We start from the raw sequence: 22,880 nt of genomic DNA, 5'->3' as shown, positions 1-22,880 counted from the left end.
CCTACCGAGTTACAAGCTTCACAGCCTCTGTTAGTTAGCACTCTATGCGTGCACCATATATTTTATTGTAAAGTATCACTGATAGACGCTTATCAGAGACTTGGGTGATATGCTTTGCTGTCACAACACGATAAGATGAGGCCACTGGTGATCTACCACCCATCAGTGTCCGGAACATGAGCTAGCAGTTAGTGTCTTCACGCACAAACATTGCTTAAAGAAGTAAGTAGTGTTTTGCTTAAGTATATTGCTCTACAACGTTAGCGGAGAAGTTTGTAGTGACGAAAATATCCCCGGCTGGTTGCTATATGTGAGTAGTCACGAAAGCGCTTGGAATTTCTCTATTCTTTCAGAGTGGTTGTTTTGCATATATATATATATATATATATATATATATATATATATATATATATATATATATATATATATATATATATATATATATATATATATATATATATATATATATATATATATATATATATATATATATATATATATATATATATATATATATATATATATATATATATATATATATATATATATATATAATGTCGTGCCGAATATGTAAAACTGGTCAATTAGCAAGAACTCATTTAAAATTAAGTCCTTTCTAAAATTTGCTCTTATACGTTTAAAGATGTATTTTTTTCATTAATGTTGATGTAAAAATTTATAATTTTGCACCAAAAGGAACTTAGAAAACCTACCTAACCTTATTATAACAAGCACAATTTATTATAGCCTAACCCAACTAAATATATTTTAGATTTGTTTACAATAATTTAATACTAAACAAACACAGTGAAATATATTTTTTTCGTTAGGTTCAGAATGATTTTGGCGAAATTATTGCATAAACAAATTTTCACTTGTCCTATATGGCAAGATGAACGTTGCTATTTAAGCCATGATCGCAAGTTCTGCCTATTCGGCACGACACACACACACACACACACACACATATATATATATATATATATATATATATATATATATATATATATATATATATATATATATATATATATATATATATATAAAGGTTGTGCAATGTATTTACCTAGTGTCCACCTATGTATGCTTCTCACGTATGGCAGTAAGTTTATAACATTTGTGTTTGAAGTGCTTATATTCATAGTGATAATATTATATGTATACAGGATGCCTGGAGCTGAGGAATACGTGTGTACACTTAGTGAGGAGGTGCAGCGCTTGGCACAGGAGGAGCTCGGGGAAGATCCTAAGAGGAGGGAAGAAGACATAGAGGCAGTGAGAACGTGGCTCAAAAGACAACCCCACCTCAATGCCAGGACAGGTGAGTATAACCACACCTACCATTGTCAATACAAGTGAGTATCACGCTTTATCCATGCCAGTAGCCTAGGTGATCATGGAGGTACCACCACTACTTCCTCGTGCCCCCTCCCATTTCTCCCAACGCTCACATTTTCCTTTTGCATCAACCCCACAATACCCATATCATTTTCTTTTCCTTTCTTCCTCCAATATTACCTCAACATATGTCCTTCAGGGAGACAGAGAGAGAGGGGGGAGCTAGAGCTAGCTAGCTACATTGTAATGTCTTGGTGTAAAGTAAAAGGACACAAGTGCAACTAATGTGACATTTTATTGTGGCAACGTTTCGCTCTCCAGGAGCTTTATCAAGCCATTACAAACAATACATGGACACAGAGGGTATATAAAGGCTCAGAGTTAGGTGCAATACTAGTGAGGTACCATATCGATGTTCACTAGTAGTAGTAGTAGTAGTAGTAGTAGTAGTAGTAGTGACAAAAGCAATACAATATGGTAGAGCAATTAATTCGTACATGAGTAAAAGGATATAAAAGCTATTACATGGGTAACATAACAATAGGTTGGACAAATATAGACTGGAAAGAGGCAGCTTGTTTCAGTGTTCACTCCTGGAGAGCGAAACGTTGCCACAATAAAATGTCACATTAGTTGCACTTGTGTCCTTTTACTTTACATATTGTCGGTAGGTAAGACACATAGGCAACAGTTAGGCAACTTTATTCCGAAACGTTTCGCCTACACAGTAGGCTTCTTCAGTCGAATACAGAAAGTAGGCAGGAACAGTAGAGATGTGAAGACGATGTAATCAGTCCATCACCCTTGAAGTCGTAGAATTTGAGGTTGTCAGTCCCTCGGCCTGGAGAAGTTCAGTTCCATCGTCAGGAACTGAACTTCTCCAGGCCGAGGGACTGACAACCTCAAATTCTACGACTTCAAGGGTGATGGACTGATTACATCGTCTTCACATCTCTACTGTTCCTGCCTACTTTCTGTATTCGACTGAAGAAGCCTACTGTGTAGGCGAAACGTTTCGGAATAAAGTTGCCTAACTGTTGCCTATGTGTCTTACCTACCAACCTGTCGGTATTGTATACCATTTTGATGTTCATATTGTCGGTAATTCTACCAACTTTATTACAATGTCTTGGTGATTGAATTCATGGCTGCGTATAAACGTAAAGTGTATGGTAGAGTTATTATTGAAAGAATTAAGAGTAAGACGGAGAATAGGATAACAGATGAACAAGGAGGCTTTAGGAAAGGTAGGGGGTGTGTGGACCAGGTGTTTACAGTGAAACATATAAGTGAACAGTATTTAGATAAGGCTAAAGAGGTCTTTGTGGCATTTATGGATTTGGAAAAGGCGTATGACAGGGTGGATAGGGGGGGCAATGTGGCAGATGTTGCAGGTGTATGGTGTAGGAGGTAGGTTACTGAAAGCAGTGAAGAGTTTTTACGAGGATAGTGAGGCTCAAGTTAGAGTATGTAGGAAAGAGGGAGATTATTTCCCAGTAAAAGTAGGCCTTAGACAAGGATGTGTGATGTCACCGTGGTTGTTTAATATATTTATAGATGGGGTTGTAAGAGAAGTAAATGCGAGGGTCTTGGCAAGAGGCGTGGAGTTAAAAGATAAAGAATCACACATAAAGTGGGAGTTGTCACAGTTGCTCTTTGCTGATGACACTGTGCTCTTGGGAGATTCTGAAGAGAAGTTGCAGAGGTTGGTGGATGAATTTGGTAGGGTGTGCAATAGAAGAAAATTAAAAGTGAATACAGGAAAGAGTAAGGTTATGAGGATAAAAAGATTAGGTGATGAAAGATTGGATATCAGATTGGAGGGAGAGAGTATGGGGGAGGTGAATGTATTCAGATATTTGGGAGTGGACGTGTCAGCGGATGGGTCTATGAAAGATGAGGTGAATCATAGAATTGATGAGGGGAAAAGGGTGAGCGGTGCACTTAGGAGTCTGTGGAGACAAAGGACTTTGTCCTTGGAGGCAAAGAGGGGAATGTATGAGAGTATAGTTTTACCAACGCTCTTATATGGGTGTGAAGCATGGGTGATGAATGTTGCAGCGAGGAGAAGGCTGTAGGCAGTGGAAATGTCATGTCTGAGGGCAATGTGTGGTGTGAATATAATGCAGAGAATTCGTAGTTTGGAAGTTAGGAGGAGGTGCGGGATTACCAAAACTGTTGTTCAGAGGGCTGAGGAAGGGTTGTTGAGGTGGTTCGGACATGTAGAGAGAATGGAGTGAAACAGAATGACTTCAAGAGTGTATCAGTCTGTAGTGGAAGGAAGGTGGGGTTGGGGTCGGCCTAGGAAAGGTTGGAGGGAGGGGGTAAAGGAGGTTTTGTGTGCGAGGAGCTTGGACTTCCAGCGGGCATGCGTGAGCATGTTTGATAGTGAATGGAGACAAATGGTTTAATACTTGATGTGCTGTTGGAGTGTGAGCAAAGTAACATTTATTAAGGGATTCAGGGAAACCGGCAGGCCGGACTTGAGTCCTGGAGATGGGAAGTACAGTGCCTGCACTCTGAAGGAGGGGTGTTAATGTTGCAGTTTAAAAACTGTAGTGTAAAGCACCTTTCTGGCAAGACAGTGATGGAGTGAATGATGGTGAAAGTTTTTCTCTTTCGGGCCACCCTGCCTTGGTGGGAATCGGCCAGTGTGATAATAAAATAAAAAAGTATAAACGTAAGTAAATTTACCTACTTACATGATTCATTACCCTTGTAACTTGTGACTTTATTGCCTTTGTACCTTGTTCAGCTATCAAAACTTTGGGACCCAGTCCCTGGACCCATTATGTACCTCTGTAATCTGTAAATACCTTTGTAACTTGTCATGATTGTGACCAGATCTACCTGGAGTTCATTACCTTTGTAAGTTGCTCAGCTATCAAAACTTTGGGGCCCAGTCCCTGGACCCATTGTGTGCCTCTGTAATATTTTGACTACCGCCCACAGGATGCGTATGGGGTGCATAATAAAAATATTAAACTAACTGCGTAAATACAACACAATACGATTGTTACGAACTCATAAACTTTGTGAATAGTAACTTGCTTAGCTACAAAAGCTTTGCGCCCACTCCCTGGACCCATTACGTGCCTCTGTAATCTTATAAATGTTGGTCACAGGAAGTATGTGGGGTCCATAATAAAGCTATCCCTAGTTCTTCCCGTTGCCCTCACCTAACAAACCTCCCTGTCCTCTCCTGCAGACAGAACCACAATCCTGCGCTACTTGCGAGGCTGTAAGTTCTCCCTGGAGGAGACCAAGGCCAAGATGGAGATGTACTACATGTGTAAAGGCGCTATGCCTGATATGTTTCAGGGGCGCGACCCCCAAGATCCCGCATTAAGGACCATATTGAAGATGGGGTGAGAAATATGGGTCTGCAGAGAGCTTGACAAAATGTCTTGTTTGTGTGAGATACCCAGAAGTAGAAGAACTGATCTGAATATTCATGCATTTGACTGCCTTTTAAAAATTTAAAGTTCTGTTTCTAATATTTCATATTAATGGTGAAAAAAAAGCACACAGAATTAGGAATGAGGAACACTATCCTATAGAGTGTGTAAACATTAATTCATATTAAAATGAATTCGGAGGGGAAGAGTTTAAAGTGGATTCAAGGCACATTGAGCCTCAGAATCATAGTACAATGCAGTTGTGACTTCTACAGGCTGATGTTCCCACTACCAGGACGCGACCCCCAGGGCCGCACGGTGATCTTCGGCCGCCTGGGAGCTTGGGATCCCAGTAAGGTAAAGCCAGAAGACCTGTTTAGGGCAGCGGGAATGCTCTTCGACGTGTTGTTCCTGGAGGATGAACAAACTACTGTCACTGGTATTGTTCAAGCCAACGACATGACGGGCCTCACCTTCAAGCATGTTGCTGCTCTTCCCTTTCCTTTGGTCAGGAAGGTCTTGTTGACCTGGCAGGTGAGGAGGGGCAGGGGTAGCGGCTGGATGGAAGGGATGAAGGTAATAAATATGGTGGATAACAGAGATGAATTACAGAGGCCTAGATTAAATTTATGTTAGGTGCTAAACTCGTGTGGGTCATTCAGTCGACATTGTAGTGAAGGCTCAATGATCCGCTTAATCAGCGCCATACAGAGGCACTGCCAAATTGTACTCAGTAAGTATAAGAGTTAAAGAGGCAATTGAGGCAGAAGGGCTGAGGAGGCGAGTTAGGTGTTGGGAAATAAGTGGTGGGTATTAGGCAATTATGGATATTATTATTATTCTTTCAACACACCGGCCGTATCCCACCGAGGTGGGGTGGCCCAAAAGGAAAAACGAAAGTTTCTCCTTTTACATTTAGTAATATGTATATACAGGAGAAGAGGTTACTAGCTCCTTGCTCCCGGCATTTTAGTCACCTCTTACAACACGCATGGCTTACAGAGGAAGAATTCTGTTCCATTTCCCCATGGAGGTAAGAGGAAATAAACAAGAACAAGAACTAGAAAGAAAATAGAAGAAAGCCCAGAGGGATGTGTATATATATGCTTGTACATGTGTAGTGTGACCTAAGTGTAAGTAGAAGTAGCAAGATGTACGTGAAATCTTGCATGTGTATGAGACAGAATAAAGACATCAGCAATCCTACCATCGTGTAAAACAATTACAGGCTTCCGTTTTACACTCGCTTGGCAGGACAGTAGTACCTCCCTGGGTGGTTGCTGTCTACCAACCTACTACCTATAATTATTATTATTATTATAAAACGCTAAAACCATATGGGTTGTACAGCGATAATATGTGGGATGTGCAAGGGTAAAGGTTAATTACTGTGAGCGTTAGTGTATGTAGATGTAATGTTAATTAATGTCCTAGTTGGTGCAACATTAGTTTTTGTTAGAAAGTTGGTCTTGGTTTAATTTAATGGTGGGACTTTTGACAAGGAGGCAAGAGTATTCGGTGGAGTAAATTGGGTAATGTGGTTAGGTATGGTAGGTACTGAGTAATTGGGTGATGTGTAGTGTGGTTGGTGTTATGTGTAGTGGGTGTTATGTGTAGTGGGTGTAAGTTCTGATCTGGTCTTCTGACTGACAGGAAGGCTACCCGTTGAGACCCAAGAGTGTTCACTACATCAACACTCCTCAGGCTTTTGACACACTTTTCAACCTCTTCAAGCCACTCATGAAGGAAAAGATGAAAAACAGGGTGAGTATTAAGTGTTTGTAAGTGGTTTAGTGTACACCTGTTGCTGCAACAGTCTGCCTACGTGTGTATTACCCCATTCAGTGGGTGGTAGTCAAAGCTTGGAGGCACATAGTGGCTCCAGGAAAATGATAGGATGGATAATGAGGACCTTCAAAACTAGGGATGCCGAGCCCAATGATGATTCCCTTCAAATCGCTTATTCTCTCTAGGCTGGAATACTGATGTATACTAACTGCACTTTTCAAGGCAGGCGAAATTGCAGACCTGGAAAACATATAGAGAACTTTGACGACACGTATAAGTACGATACAGCACCTAAATTACTGGGAACAATTGAAGTCCCTTGATTTGCACTCCCTGGAAAGCAGGCGAGAAATCATAGAGGCATTGGTTCTAAGTTTGCACACGAAAATCACTCCCTACGAAAGCAGAAGACTTGGCAGGAGATGCAGCATCCCTCAATGAAAAGCAGGCCCCCCGCGAGTACGAACAATAAGTGTCAGGGGCCTAAGATTGTTCAGCTGCCTCCCAGCATTCATAAGGGGGATTACCAATAGACCCCTTCAAGAAGGCACTGGATGGGCACCTAAAGTCAGTACCTAAACAACCGGGCTGTGGGGCGTATGTCGCTTTACATGTGGCCAGCAGTGAAAGCCTGGTTGATCAGGCCTTGATCCACCGCAAGGCCTGGTCACGGGCTGGGCTGCGGGGGCATTGACCTCCAAACCCCCCTCCAGGTATCCAGAGACTGGACCACAACATTTATATTTTCTAAGTTATAGTTGTATGCGATCCAAGGAATTGGACCAATGCTCCAATTCCTTGAATCAAACCTGAGTACCTTCCATTCCCGAAGTGATCATAGATCGCCTACTGAATAGGAGGCAATCAGGTTCATTCCAGGAAGTTGAGGACTAAATTCAATTCCTTGGATCAAGAGCCCTCACTAGCATCAAGTTGTTTAACATGAAACGTTCCTCTGACAAAATATAAATTTAGCAAGGTCTACAACAGAATTACCTGTAGTACAGCCGAAGCCAGGCAGTAGTGTCATTCAGGAGTTGATTTTCTTGGATGTGTCATAGAGATGTGGCTCCTCTTGCATGATAAAATGACGATAGTTTAACATCTCTGTTATGCACTCCATACCCATCCCGTGGGCGGTAATCAAAGCATTCCAGAGATACATAATGGGTCCAGGGACTGGACCACAAAGTTTTGATAACTGAACAAGTTACAGTGGTAATAAACTATCTGCATGTTAGTATCCGGTCACAATCGTAATGAATTGACACCCCAGAATTGTAATTTACTTCCTCCTTAAAGGCATATGCCTTTGTGACTTCATCAGTTCCATGATGTATTTCAAGGCCTGTATGAGAGGATCCACATAAAGTATATTCAGTTAGAAAAAATATTAAGTGTACTCAGACTCCACTGTTGACAGTTCTACCACTTGTCTGGTTTCAGACACAAGCATGTCACAATGATACTGACAGTGTTAAGAGCATTTGTGGATAATTGAGAATCATATACAGTTACATAGTAACAATGGTTATAAATGACCATAATTTTTAAAGGGGTGGACCGGTAAGCCAGCGGAAGGCCTCGGTCAGATGACCAAAAGCTCCAAAGGCGGGTCATCATCTGACTAAGACCCGCGTCAGGAAACATTTGTCCTGTTTCCTGACGAACCTTACCTAACCTAACCTAATATACAGTTGCATAAATGTCTCAGTCTTCAACATATACACGAACACAGTTCAGTGCAAAGAGTACAGTAAACAGTTTAATTTGGATTGTAGGTTGATGTCTGCTGTAATTTCCATACAAGAGTCATCACCCTGACAACGACACTACCACTGGGTTCGTAGAGCCAACATCATGCAAAATTGCCTGCTATACTCAGTTAAATAAGATTTGCTCTCAAATATACAATAGTAATGTAATTTCTCAGCTTAGTCCAGTCCGGGAGATTTCAGTACGAAAATTCATATTTTTTTGAGAGAGAAAAGCGTCTGGTCTCAGACCGGGCCGCGGGGGCGTTGACCCCCGGAACTCTCTCCAGGTAAACTCCAGGTAATACCCGCGTGGGTTATATACGACCTTGGGAGTGGAGAGGCAATCAGTTCCTTGGATCAAGTTCCACACCTGCATTGAGGTTATCTTCCTTGGGGGCGAGATTTTCGAAGTTAATCATTTATTTTCCGCCAAGGAAAAGTACCATCAACAGGTCATTGCCACCGCACTTACAAGCAAATAATTATAATGTGTACATTCTTATGACACGGGATGTAAGTAGAGCTAGGGAAGTCCAGTTAATTTAATACAATAAAGGGTCATTTATATGACTTCAGACCCGTGTTGGGGGTCTCCTGACGAATAAAACAACACTCCAATTAAACTTAAATTTACAGGTCCATGTACACGGGAACAAGCTGTCAGGAATGCATAAGTTTGTCCCTAAGTCAATGCTGCCCAACGAGTACGGTGGTACTGGTGGAACTATCCAGGAAATCTCTGGTAAGTACTATTATATCATCTCATCACGTGTCTAACTAGCACTTATGTGACTTGGTTGTATCAGGACATCAATTGTGACCTAACTGACTCATCCTGCATCCCAAGAAAATTTCACGATGCATTTATTCTCTTACCCATAAAAGGCCCTATAATATTTCCATAAACCAAGATAAGACGTAATGAACGACTGTCATTGAAATTAGCTTAGAAGCTCCCACACCTCCGTATGCCCTCGGATGGCGGCCCAACAGCTAGCTCTGCTGGCTGCACTATTCTTGTAGGGTTGGGTGGTCCTGTGGTTTATTAAAACGTCATGTGGTTCTCGCTTACCATGAGGCAGGCCAGTACAACATGGGTTCGAATCCTTGGCTAGCGCAGTGTTGTTATTGATATATATATATATATATATATATATATATATATATATATATATATATATATATATATATATATATATATATATATATATATATATATATTATATATATATATATATGTGTGTGTGTGTGTGTGTGTGTGTGTGTGTGTGTGTGTGTGTGTGTCGAGCAGAATAGGCAGAACTTGCGATCTTGGCTTAAATAGCAACTCTCATCTTGCCATATAGGACAAACAAAAATTTGTGTATGCAATAATTTCGCCAAAATCATTCTGAACCTAACGAAAGAAATACATGTCACTGTGTTTGTTTAGTATTAAATTATTGTAAACAAATCTAAAATATATTTAGTTGGGATAGGCTAAAATAAATTGTTCTTGTTATAATAAGGTTAGGTAAGTTTTCTAGGATTCTTTTGGTGCAAAATTAATTTTTTTTACATTAACATTAATGAAAAAATATATCTTTAAACGTATAAGAGAAAATTTCAGAAAGAACTTAATTTTAAATGAGTTCTTGCTAACTGACCAGTTTTTACATATTCGGCACGACATATATATATATATATATATATATATATATATATATATATATATATATATATATATATATATATATATATATATATATATATATATATATATATATATATATATAATGTGCCGAATAGGCAGAACTTGCGATCTTGGCTTAAATAGCAACGCTCATCTTGCCATATAGGACAAACAAAAATTTGTGTATGCAATAATTTTGCCAAAATCATTCTTAACCTAACGAAAAAAATATATTTCACTGTGTTTGTTTAGTATTAAATTACTGTAAACAAATCTAAAATATATTTAGTTAGGTTAGGCTAAAATAAATTGTTCTTGTTATAATAAGGTTAGGTAAATTTTCTAAGATTCTTTTGATGCAAAATTAAAAATTTTTACATTAACATTAATGAAAAAAATATATCTTTAAACGTATAAGAGAAAATTTTAGAAAGGACTTAATTTTAAACGAGTTCTTGCTAATTGACCAGTTTTGCATATTCGGCACGACATATATATATATATATATATATATATATATATATATATATATATATATATATATATATATATATATATATATATATATATATATATATATATATTCTGATGCTGTATAGTCCTTGTGGCTTAGCGCTTCTTTTTGATTATAATAATAATGTGGGATCTGATAGTGAGGTGCTGGCCGACCCCTTATATAGCTTCCTTGGATGCTTCACTTTCATAGTTCCTTGATAATGTGAGTAGTCACGAAAGCGCTTGGAATTTCTCTATTCTTTCAGAGTGGTTGTTTTGCATATTTTGAAATCACCTGTTTACTGTGATCTTATTGCATATATATATATATATATATATATATATATATATATATATATATATATATATAATGTGCCGAATAGGCAGAACTTGCGATCTTGGCTTAAATAGCAACGTTCATCTTGCCATATAGGACAAGTGAAAATTTGTGTATGCAAAAAATTTCGCCAAAATCATTCTGAACCTAACGAAAAAAATATATTTCATTGTGTTTGTTTAGTATTAAATTACTGTAAACAAATCAAAAATATATTTAGTTGGGTTAGGCTAAAATAAATTGCTCTTGTTTTAACAAGGTTAGGTAAGTTTTGTAAGTTACTTTTGGTGCAAAATTAAAAAAAATTACATTAACATCAATGAAAAAAAATATATCTTTAAACGTATAAGAGAAAATTTTGGAAAGGACTTAATTTTAAATGAGTTCTTGCTAATTGACCAGTTTTACATATTCGGCACGACATATATATTATATAATATATATATATATATATATTATATATATATATATATATATATATATATATATATATATACATACATATATATACATATATACATACATACATATATATATACACACACACAAACATGCGCACACACACACACACACACACATACAACCGGTGAAGAGGCGGGGCCAGGAGCTAAGACTCGACCCCTGCAACCACAAATAGGTGAGTACACACTAATACATACATACTAGAAGGACAGCAGGTTAGGTTCCGGGGTACCGCTGAAAAGCGAAAAATCACTGTAACGTGAAACATAGCTCCCTTCCCCTCTTTTTTTTTTTTACTTCCAAATGCATATAAAGGGCTGATAACATGTTTACATGATCATATACTGTGAGCAATAGAGCTAAGCCTAAAAAATGCATATACAATACACACATTATTTAAAATATTTTTGTTCTTAGCTTATAGTGAGTGATGAATATATTGTAGAAAGTCTGAATAAATGAAGAAATGGGTATAATTAAAAAACCGCTGCATTAGCTAACCGCTGTACAGTGAAATGCTGCACCTAGAGTATACCTGGAGAGGGTTTCGGGGGTCAACGTCCCCGCTTCCCAGTCTGTAACTAGACTTCATGGTGGATCAGGCTGTTACTGTTGGCCGCACCAGGTGTAAGGAAACGTGCCTAACGCTTCCACCCGTCAAGTGTGTTGAACCACCAGCCATCAGTATGTATACCTGGAAAGGGTTTTGGGGGTCAACGCCCCACGGCCCAGTCTGTAACCAGGCCTCATGGTGGATCAGGGCCTGATCTATAACGGGCTTGTTTGGTAGCTGAAGAGCGGTGTTTAAATGATATACGTCTTCGGAGGCTTCTTACTTTATTGATAACTAGTGTTGGGTTACACAGGCTTGTGTGTTTGTGCCCATGGCCCGGGCAGGGCCATGCCCACGAGAGAGAGCTGGGAGTACTTGTGTGTTGATGCCAGGCCGCTGTGTGAGTGAGAGCGAGGCAAGTCTGGGCATACTGAAGTGGCAAGGCCTATAGGTGGCAGCACCAGCATGGAGCGAAATATGAACTAAGCTGGCAGACAGCATGGGCTGTCTGTGCATACAGTACAGGCTGTCTACATACGCTCGGCCACCTACCGTGCGTCGTCCCGACGCGACAATACTGGTAGTAAAAGAAACTCGGTCTCTCTCTCGTAGGAACAGGGCACAGAACACAAAATAAAAACATATATATACAAATGGACATGGAAAAAAAAACTTCCTACAGGGAGGGAAGAAAAAAACATGGGGTGTGCTAAACATCGTGGTCAAAGGCAATGAGCGTCGATGGGCATCACTGCACGACTTCCTGCGTCTGGACAGATACTGCAACACGGGAGACATCGCTGCGGCTGAGCTGTGACGTAACAGGGTACGGTCTCCTCTGGAACGGTGAAGCAGACATCGTAGGAGTCGCTGCAGGTTTTCACTCAACCTGGGGCACGACATGCTGGTGCCCTCGAGTGAGGCGTCGACAAAACTCTGCAACTGGGCAGGACTTCTGGCAAGCGACTCAGGACACTTCTCGACTGGTACTGTCGCTGGGCTGTCACTGCCGGCGAGCGTGGAGCGAGTTGTGGAGCGAGTCGTGGCAGAGACGACTGGGCGAAACATCTGGGAGTCGTAACATCATACACCAGACTGCAGTGAGCGAGCTAGCAGTCAAAGTGACATCATCTTTGTGCAGGCTGCTCACTGAAGCTTGTGACACGAGGCTGACACAGCGCCTGCCGACAGGCCTGGCTGCGGCTTGACGAGTATCATCTCTTGACAGTTGGAGTTATAGCAGAGGTTAGCCTAAGCGTCCCCAGACTTGTTTCTCTACATATAACTGCACTCTGACGGTCTGGAGGTGAAGTGAAACAAATCTCGATGGGAATCGTAGCAGGTACGATTCTGCAGAACAACACGAGCGATGAGCATAAAAGCTTTCTATACAAGGGGGCTCATACGCTCAGGGCTGAGAAATCAGCTGTCAAACACTGGTCACGCGGGTGACTTAGCACAGTGGTGCAACTCAAGGGTCTGACCACACACCTCACTGGACACACGGAAAACTTACAAACACACCGCTGTACATACGGTACAACATGGCTTAACTAGCAAATGATGCTTTTCTGCGCATAAAACTGACTAAGACATACTAAAATGTGAGAACACTGACTGAGAGGAATTAATTAACACACGACATATATCTTCTCGACAATACTGAAATAATTACTAGAACACTCGATGTGACATCATGTGATGTCAGGCGTGATGTCGCAAGGTGACGTCAGCAGCAGTGACGTCAACAGACATCTCGAGGTGACGTCAGGCAGACATCGTGAGGTGACGTCAGCAGACATCGTGACGTCATGAAGTCGGGCAGCATCATGGGTGGTGTCGATGTGATGCGGGCAGCAGACCACAGCATGAGGCCTGGGACATCTGGTAACTCACATGGCTTTGTAGGTCTACGTGACATCGCCCACACCCACGTGACGTCGTGATCCACGTAGCTTTGAGTGGCCTCGGGCACTCGGATACACAGCACTGGCAATGAATTCATACGAAAAACAGCAGAAAACACAGCAGAGGGAGTGGGCAGTGGTGAGTGGTGTATGGTAGGCTGGTGGCGAGGAGCGTGCGTGAGTGTATGGCAGGGCGGGCATCTGGCGGTTCCTCCTCCCGCCCACAAACACAGGGGAAACACACTGGATGCAGAAATCACCACAAAACTCACCTCTGGCTTGCTGAAACAGCTGTGCTGAGCTGAACAACAACAGCAACATACAAGTGACGCTGAACACGTGACTTGAGAAACAGCATAGGGTCACTGGGACGCCATTACAATTCTCGGAGAATTTCGGCAAATTTCGGCTGGATCCTGCTTGTACCTGTGTCTGGATGCTCAAACGTGCAGACACGACATCAGGATAACTCGTTGAGAGACGGATGCTTCTTGTGTAGGGTGATGAAGTGAAGATGACTTCATACCTCTTCCTCCCTCTCTCCAGGCAAACACAACTGCTGCGGAGCACCGCTGTCACCATTTATAACGGGGATATTTTGGTAGTCTGGTAGCAGGCGGTTAAATGATATGTCTTCGGAGGCTTCTTACTTTATTGATAACTAGTGTTGGGTTACACAGGTTTGTGTGTTTGTGCCCATGGCCCGGGCAGGGCCGTGCCCATGGCCCGGGCAGGGCCATGCCCACGAGAGAGAGCTGGGAGTACTTGTGTGTTGATGCCAGGCCGCTGTGTGAGTGAGAGCGAGGCAAGTCTGGGCATACTGAAGTGGCAAGGCCTATAGGTGGCAGCACCAGCATGTCGCGAAATATGAACTAAGCTGGCAGACAGCATGGGCTGTCTGTGCAGACAGTACAGGCTGTCTACAGATCAACCAGGCTGTTACTACTGGTCGCACGCAAGCTGATGTACGAACCACAGCCCAGTTGGTCAGGTACTAACTTTAGGTGTCTGTTCAGTGCCTTCTTGAAAACAGCCAGGGGTCTCTTGGTAATCCCCCTTATGTATGCTGGGAGGCAATTGAACAGTCTTGGGCCCCGGACACAGGGAGTGATTTTCGTGTGCAGGTTTGGTACTAATCCCTCTAGGATTTTCCAAGTGTAGATAATCTGTATCTCTCCCCCCTGCACTCTAGAGAGTGCAGGTTGAGGAACTTCAAGGGGCAGAGACATTTTGGTTTTAGAGATTTTAAAATTGAAGTTGAAAAATTATAGAAATTAAGGTTTTCTTAACAAAAAATAATGCAAAATTCTGGCAACATGTTGATGCAATCAGCCCTCTAGCGCCTGGAACCAATCTTGGGCGGAAAACATTATATACTGAGTCAAAAAATGGAGAATTAGTGTGCACTACCTAGCAGAGTGTACTACCAGAGGGGAATCATAGGCCTGTGTCCCGTGTGAAAAAAATAATAATAATTGAACTTTTCGTGTCAGAGGAAAGAAAGTCTCCCTGATAACATTGAGTATACACAGTGCATAGTGTATACTACAGTGGCTCCCTAGTATATAGATGATAAAGGCTAAAGTGTCATTTGAAAACAGGTGAATTTGTAAATGAAGTGATAAGCCTATAGAGGCAGGTGCCAGAAGTCGCCAGAAACTTACCACAGGTCAGCTGTTTTTAATAATCTTCCTGGCCTGCTAGTGTACTCGCATATAATCTAGTGATACCAGTGAATAGCAGAATACAGTGTTGTAGTAGCAACTAACCAGTATTATAATGGTACTTAGTGGAGTGGAGTGACTTTCACTAGTTTCTTTTTTCTTGAAATACCAGACATATACTGTGAATTTCATATAACCTGTAGTTACCAGCAGTCGCAATATACACAACCAGAAGCAAATATTACTACAGAAAAAGCGTCCTTCCTCCAAAATTTCCACCAGTCAACTATAGTGATAATATAGCATTTGTTGTGGTGGAGCCGAAAAAAAAAAAATAGAAAAGCTAGATACAGCGATTGATACACAAGGGTTGAGGTTGACCGTTCATCATTGTAGGAGTTGCCAGCAGTCACCGGTTTCTTCAACACGCAAGTTATACTTTTGTATCAATCAAATCACATATTACTCGGGTAGATAATTTCCAGTAGATCCTTCATGTGTTAGCCCAAATCACCGACCAGTATGTTTTAAATAAGTGACCCACTGATCAGATCAGATCGACTTGTCCGAACCCTTGACTGGTCCGAACCCTTGACTGGTCCGAACCCTTGACTGGACCGAACCCTTGACTGGTTTCAAATGGTTTCGTTGGACAATAAAGCAGACTGTAAAAGGATGGGGTTGTAGGCACCATTATAAACACAAACATTAAATATATATCAGGAACGTGCACGGAAAGCTGTCCAATATACAAAAACAGTTAGAAACAGAAATACAAATAGCTAGAGCTTCATTTAAGGAGGTTATTAATAGAATATACAAGAGGTTGCTAGGAGAATTGCAGTAAATCAACCATTCAAATCATTATGAAGCTGTGTGTAGTCTGTGGTCAGTCAAACAAACGGGCTTCCACATGGATAAATTGTCATTTTTGTGGAAATTGGTGTCACGCCCCTTTTGCAGATATCCAAGAACTAGCTACAAGCAGTATTAAAACAGGGAAATGTTTTTGGGTATGCCCAAATGAGATAAATCTGTGGACTAAAATCACAAGGGTATTAAAAGAGGACAACATCAAAGCTGCTTTCATAGAAAACCTGGAAGCTTTCTACAACAGATGGGAACATAAAATGTCTGGGCTGAATGGTACTGCCTTTGATACTGGCCATGTAGTCAGAAACTGTAAGGCTAGAGATGAAGTCCTGGTAGTCAGTAAATGTGGGGCTGAGAGTGCTGTCCTGGGAGACAGTAATGGTGAAGCTGGAGGTGCTGTCCTGGGAGACAGTAATGGTGAAGCTGGAGGTGCTGTCCTGGGAGACAGTAATGGTGAAGCTGGAGATGCTGTCCTGGGAGACAGTAATAGTGAAGCTGGAGATTTTGTCCAGGTAGTCGGGAATTATACGCAGGAAGGAATACATATAAATGATCTCAGGGACAGGAGCCATAGTAGGGAAACAAGTGTAGTCAAAGATAAGATAAAACCAATATTGCAAACTAGAAATACCGCAGGAAATAGCAAACAAGAGGACTCCACTAGCAATAGTGAGGATATATTACCAAAAACAACTGGTGGGAGCTCCATTGTTGGTGCTACGGATGACAGAAGTAAGACAGGGAAACATGTACCAACAGGCAATACAGTCACAGAAACCCACAGCAAACGGAAACCAAGCCTGTGCACATACTATGCACTTGGTATCTGCTGGCATGGGAAATCTGCTAAAACAGATGGGACGTGCAACTATGACCACCCTAGAAAATGCCATGCCCATATGACAACAGGAAAATGCAAACTCCCTTCCTGTAAGCTTTTTCACCCTGAACTGTGTACCTCTTCAGTACAGGAAAGACTGTGCTATAACTTAAATTGCCAGGCATACCATCTAAAGGGGACAAAAAGATACAAAACATCCAGGCCATGGGAAAACCTGGGTAGCCACAGCCACTCAAGAGGGAGAGGTTTTTTAGTGCCAGGAAGGAAAAAAAACTGGCAGGAAATGGCAGAAATCGTACACCAAATCCAGTCATTTCTGGAGTGGAACCACAGTCGATGGCCTCCACTCCAAACCACAAATACAGATACTAATTGCGGAAAAAAATCCCCCCCCCCAGCACCAGCAATACCACCAGTCCGATAACATTCTTCTTTGCAAATATACAGGGTCTAAAGCCAGCAACAAACAACAAAATACCTTTCATCCGTGGACTGCTTGCAGAGGCAAAGGAAATGTTCGCGGCTTTCACTGAGACCCACATAAAGGATCACTTGGACAACGAAATATGGATCCCAGGTTACAACCTATACAGATGTGACAGAGTGAACAGGCAAAAAGGGGGGGGGGGGGTTGGCCTGTACATTGCAGAGTCACTTGTTTGCACAGAACTGCTTAATGCTTCAAATGATGTAGTGGAAGTTTTAGCAGTAAAGGTCGAGAACCAAAACCTAGTCTTTGTGGTAGTCTACAAGCCTCCAGATGCAACATCCCAGCAATTCCAGGAACAGCTGTTAAAAATTGACCACTGTCTGGAAAATCTTCCAGCTCCTGCACCCAACATCTTGCTCCTGGGGGATTTCAACTTAAGGCACCTAAAATGGAGGAATATAGCAAATAATATTGTTGCAGTAATAACACCAGGAGGCAGCTCTGATGAAAACTCACACTCACACGAGCTTTTAAATCTCTGCTGCAAAAAATTCAATTTAAACCAGCAAATAATAGAGCCTACTAGACTGCAGAATACACTAGACCTCATCTTCACTAACAATGATGATCTGATAAGAAATGTCACCATATCAAAAACAATATACTCAGATCACAACATAATTGAGGTTCAGACATGTATGCGTGGAGCCCCAGACCGACATAATGAGACTAGTCACGAGGGAGCATTCACCAAATTCAACTTCAATAACAAAAATATAAAGTGGGACCAAGTAAACCAAGTCCTAACCGATATAAGCTTGGAAGATATACTAAGCAACACAGACCCCAACTTATGCCTAGAACAGATTAACTCGGTAGCACTCGATGTATGAACAAGGCTTATTCCTCTAAGAAAAAGGAGGAGTAGATGTAAAATAGAAAGAGACAGGCGCTCCCTTTACAGGCGATGGAAAAGAATAACAGAGCGGCTAAAAGAGGTCAATATATCTGAAATGCGTAGGGAGACACTGGTCAGAGAAATAGCAAGCATCGAACTTAAGCTAAAAGAATCCTTTAGGAGTCAGGAATCGCGGGAAGAACTAAAAGCCATAAATGAAATCGAAAGAAACCCAAAGTATTTCTTCTCCTATGCCAAATCAAAATCGAGAACAACGTCCAGTATTGGGCCCCTACTTAAACAAGATGGGTCCTACACAGATGACAGCAAGGAAAGGAGTGAGCTACTCAAGTCCCAATATGACTCAGTTTTTAGCAAGCCGCTAACCAGACTGAGAGTCGAAGATCAAAATGAATTTTTTATGAGAGAGCCACACAATTTGATTAACACAAGCCTATCCGATGTTATCCTGACGCCAAATGACTTCGAACAGGCGATAAATGACATGCCCATGCACTCTGCCCCAGGGCCAGACTCATGGAACTCTGTGTTCATCAAGATAGGGTCTATCACGAGTCTTTTCCATCCTATGGAGAGGGAGCATGGACACGGGGGTCGTCCCACAGTTACTAAAAACAACAGACATAGCCCCACTCCACAAAGGGGGCAGTAAAGCAACAGCAAAGAACTACAGACCAATAGCACTAACATCCCATATCATAAAAATCTTTGAAAGGGTCCTAAGAAGCAAGATCACCACCCATCTAGAAACCCATCAGTTACACAACCCAGGGCAACATGGGTTTAGAACAGGTCGCTCCTGTCTGTCTCAGCTATTGGATCACTACGACAAGGTCCTAAATGCACTAGAAGACAAAAAGAATGCAGATGTAATATATACAGACTTTGCAAAAGCCTTCGACAAGTGTGACCATGGCGTAATAGCGCACAAAATGCGTGCTAAAGGAATAACAGGAAAAGTCGGTCAATGGATCTATAATTTCCTCACTAACAGAACACAGAGAGTAGTCGTCAACAGAGTAAAGTCCGAGGCAGCTACGGTGAAAAGCTCTGTTCCACAAGGCACAGTACTCGCTCCCATCTTGTTCCTCATCCTCATATCTGACATAGACAAGGATGTCAGCCACAGCACCGTGTCTTCCTTTGCAGATGACACCCGAATCTGCATGACAGTGTCTTCCATTGCAGACACTGCAAGGCTCCAGGCGGACATCAACCAAATCTTTCAGTGGGCTGCAGAAAACAATATGAAGTTCAACGATGAGAAATTTCAATTACTCAGATATGGTAAACATGAGGAAATTAAATCTTCATCAGAGTACAAAACAAATTCTGGCCACAAAATAGAGCGAAACACCAACGTCAAAGACCTGGGAGTGATCATGTCGGAGGATCTCACCTTCAAGGACCATAACATTGTATCAATCGCATCTGCTAGAAAAATGACAGGATGGATAATGAGAATCTTCAAAACTAGGGAGGCCAAGCCCATGATGACACTCTTCAGGTCACTTGTTCTATCTAGGCTGGAATATTGCTGCACACTAACAGCACCTTTCAAGGCAGGTGAAATTGCCGACCTAGAAAATGTACAGAGAACTTTCACGGCGCGCATAACGGAGATAAAACACCTCAATTACTGGGAGCGCTTGAGGTTTCTAAACCTGTATTCCCTGGAACGCAGGAGGGAGAGATACATGATTATATACACCTGGAAAATCCTAGAGGGACTAGTACCGAATTGCACACGAAAATCACTCACTACGAAAGCAAAAGACTTGGCAGACGATGCACCATCCCCCCAATGAAAAGCAGGGGTGTCACTAGCACGTTAAGAGACCATACAATAAGTGTCAGGGGCCCGAGACTGTTCAACTGCCTCCCAGCACACATAAGGGGGATTACCAACAGACCCCTGGCAGTCTTCAAGCTGGCACTGGACAAGCACCTAAAGTCAGATCCTGATCAGCCGGGCTGTGGCTCGTACGTTGGTTTGCGTGCAGCCTGCAGCAACAGCCTGGTTGATCAGGCTCTGATCCACCAGGAGGCCTGGTCACAGACCGGGCCGCGGGGGCGTTGACCCCCGGAACTCTCTCCAGGTAAACTCCAGGTAATATATATATATATATATATATATATATATATATATATATATATATATATATATATATATATATATATATATATATATATATATATAATTTTTTTTTTTTTTTTTTTTTTTTTTTTTTTTTTTTTTTTTTTTCAAAAAATGTAATTATGTTTTTAAGATAAGATAAGATTTCGTTCGGATTTTTAACCTTGGAGGGTTAGCCACCCAGGATAACCCAAGAAAGTCAGTGCGTCATCGAGGACTGTCTAACTTATTTCCATTGGGGTCCTTAATCTTGTCCCCCAGGATGCGACCCACACCAGTCGACTAACACCCAGGTACCTATTTGCTGCTAGGTGAACAGGACAACAGGTGTAAGGAAACGTGTCGAAATGTTTCCACCCGCCGGGAATCGAACCCGGGCTCTCCGTGTGTGAAGCGGGAGCTTTAGCTCCCAAAAATTACTATTATTATGACTGTTCCATTCTAAATACTCAACCTGGCAAATTCTGTGAGGACTAAAGTGAAGAGCACAGAGTTGTTGCTGCTCTGTTGCCTCTGGACTGTCAACTATGACAGAGGTTTGCAACATGCTCAGATTTGGCACGCCATGTCCATAGAGTTTTGTAGAGACAAAAATATGAATAACTCAGGAATAAGTTATTGACATTTGTTTTCAGTTTTTTTCAAAGAATAATAATAGGAGTGTCATGATTTTTTCACACATTATTGATGAATGATGGTTCTATTAAATTTCGCAGGTGATTTGCAATATGTATTACCATTTTGTTTTTATTGACTCTTATTCTCCCAAAAAACTCCTAAAAAAAACACATTTCAAAAATTTTTATAATGGAATCTATTGACAGTTCTCGCAAAAAAACTTTGAAATTTAGATAATCTAACTCTTTATCTTTCATCTGATGACTAGAACATTGTACACCTTACCAATTTTGTAGGCCAGGGAGGCAAAAAGAAGTCAATACAACAAGTGTGTAGGATGCAAACTGCTTTTTAAAGTTTCATTGAAATTGGACCAAAAAAAAAAAAAAAACTGTACGGCCCTCAAGGGAGCGGGCAGGTGAAACATATCGACTTCTTTATTTTTCAACCGATTACGTTCATTTTTGGTGTACTATTAGAAGCTTGTATCAAATATCCTGTGCTGAAGTTTCAATCATATCGGCCAAAAAGGAAATGAAATATGCAAAATTTACGAAAAATTGCATTTGGCAGGGGAGTCCTTCTCAGTGGTACTTGGAAAAGTGGTTTTGACACTTGCTGCTGATAGAACACCTCTAATTCCATCACTGTAAGTGTACCTATTCTAAAATAAACCTTATCTTCATGCTAAAAAAAAAATAAGTTTCATAACTTTTTTGACATATTGGAAGATGTCGGTCTTGTTGCCCACATAAATCTAAAAATATTTGGGATAGTTCAGAAAGGTACACTCCACCTTGTACAGCAATCATTCTCCTATGTTTGTTGTGAAAATCAAGTCAATTCAATCATAAATAAAGATGGATTGCCCCTAAATAGGTAAATAAGTTACTTTCGAGATATAGGCCGAAGCGCGCGGCACCCCAGCTGCCCGGGAAATAATTGTTTTCCCCGAAAAATTCGCTTTATTTTACACTTTTTGCGTGACCTACGAGTGTTTATTACAGTTAACCATTGTAAATCCGTTTTCTCTCATCACTTGTAAGAGATACGAAACTTCAGGGGATACACCGATACAAATTTTTCCCTCTTGGGCATCATATTATGCTATATATTATTTTTTACGGTGTGCTTTTTATGTTTATATGCTATTATTATATTGCATTATGTCATAATAGATCAATTGTGATAGATAAATAAGCCTTATAATTGATATTAGCGTGGGTATGGAATATTTATGGAATATTTTGTTGGCTGGAGGTGTCGGCCATTTTGGGTACTATACCCAGGGTATATATACACACACACACACACACACACACACACACACACACACACACACACACACACACACACACACACACACACACACACACACACACACACACACATACACACACACATACACACACACATACACACACACATACACACACAGCAAATGGCTTCTCGAATTTAATCCTGCCAAATGCAAAGTCATGAAGATAGGGGAAGGGCACAGAAGACCCCAGACAGAGTATAGGCTAGGTGGCCAAAGACTGCAAACCTCACTCAAGGAGAAAGATCTTGGGGTGAGTATAACACCGAGCATGTCTCCGGAAGCACACATCAATCAGATAACTGCTGCAGCATATGTGCGCCTGGCAAACCTGAGAACAGCTTTCCGATACCTTAGTAAGGAATCATTCAAG

General features: G+C 41.2%; 1 protein-coding gene across 3 annotated transcripts in view; it reads left to right on the top strand.

Moving 5' to 3' along the window:
• Positions 1 to 22,880, top strand: part of LOC128701576 (alpha-tocopherol transfer protein-like) — a 39,354-nt gene that overhangs the window by 1,454 nt on the left and 15,020 nt on the right. Inside the window, exons 1-6 of one of the 3 annotated variants that reach the window (XM_070101612.1) lie at positions 76 to 222; positions 1,167 to 1,321; positions 4,547 to 4,706; positions 5,012 to 5,270; positions 6,390 to 6,500; positions 8,918 to 9,023. In XM_070101612.1, coding sequence (XP_069957713.1) covers positions 1,168 to 1,321; positions 4,547 to 4,706; positions 5,012 to 5,270; positions 6,390 to 6,500; positions 8,918 to 9,023 — 790 coding nt within the window. In that variant the 5' untranslated portion in view covers positions 76 to 222; position 1,167. Of the gene's footprint in view, positions 1 to 75; positions 311 to 1,166; positions 1,322 to 4,546; positions 4,707 to 5,011; positions 5,271 to 6,389; positions 6,501 to 8,917; positions 9,024 to 22,880 lie in introns of those variants that run through there. The other 2 variants (XM_070101611.1, XM_070101610.1) reach the window with 2 other exon arrangements.

This window comes from Cherax quadricarinatus, chromosome 78 (genome assembly GCF_038502225.1).
Source record: "Cherax quadricarinatus isolate ZL_2023a chromosome 78, ASM3850222v1, whole genome shotgun sequence".
Lineage (NCBI taxonomy): Eukaryota > Metazoa > Arthropoda > Malacostraca > Decapoda > Parastacidae > Cherax > Cherax quadricarinatus.
The sequence above is the reverse complement of the archived record's forward strand: the minus strand, read 5'-3'. Positions and strand labels throughout refer to the sequence as shown.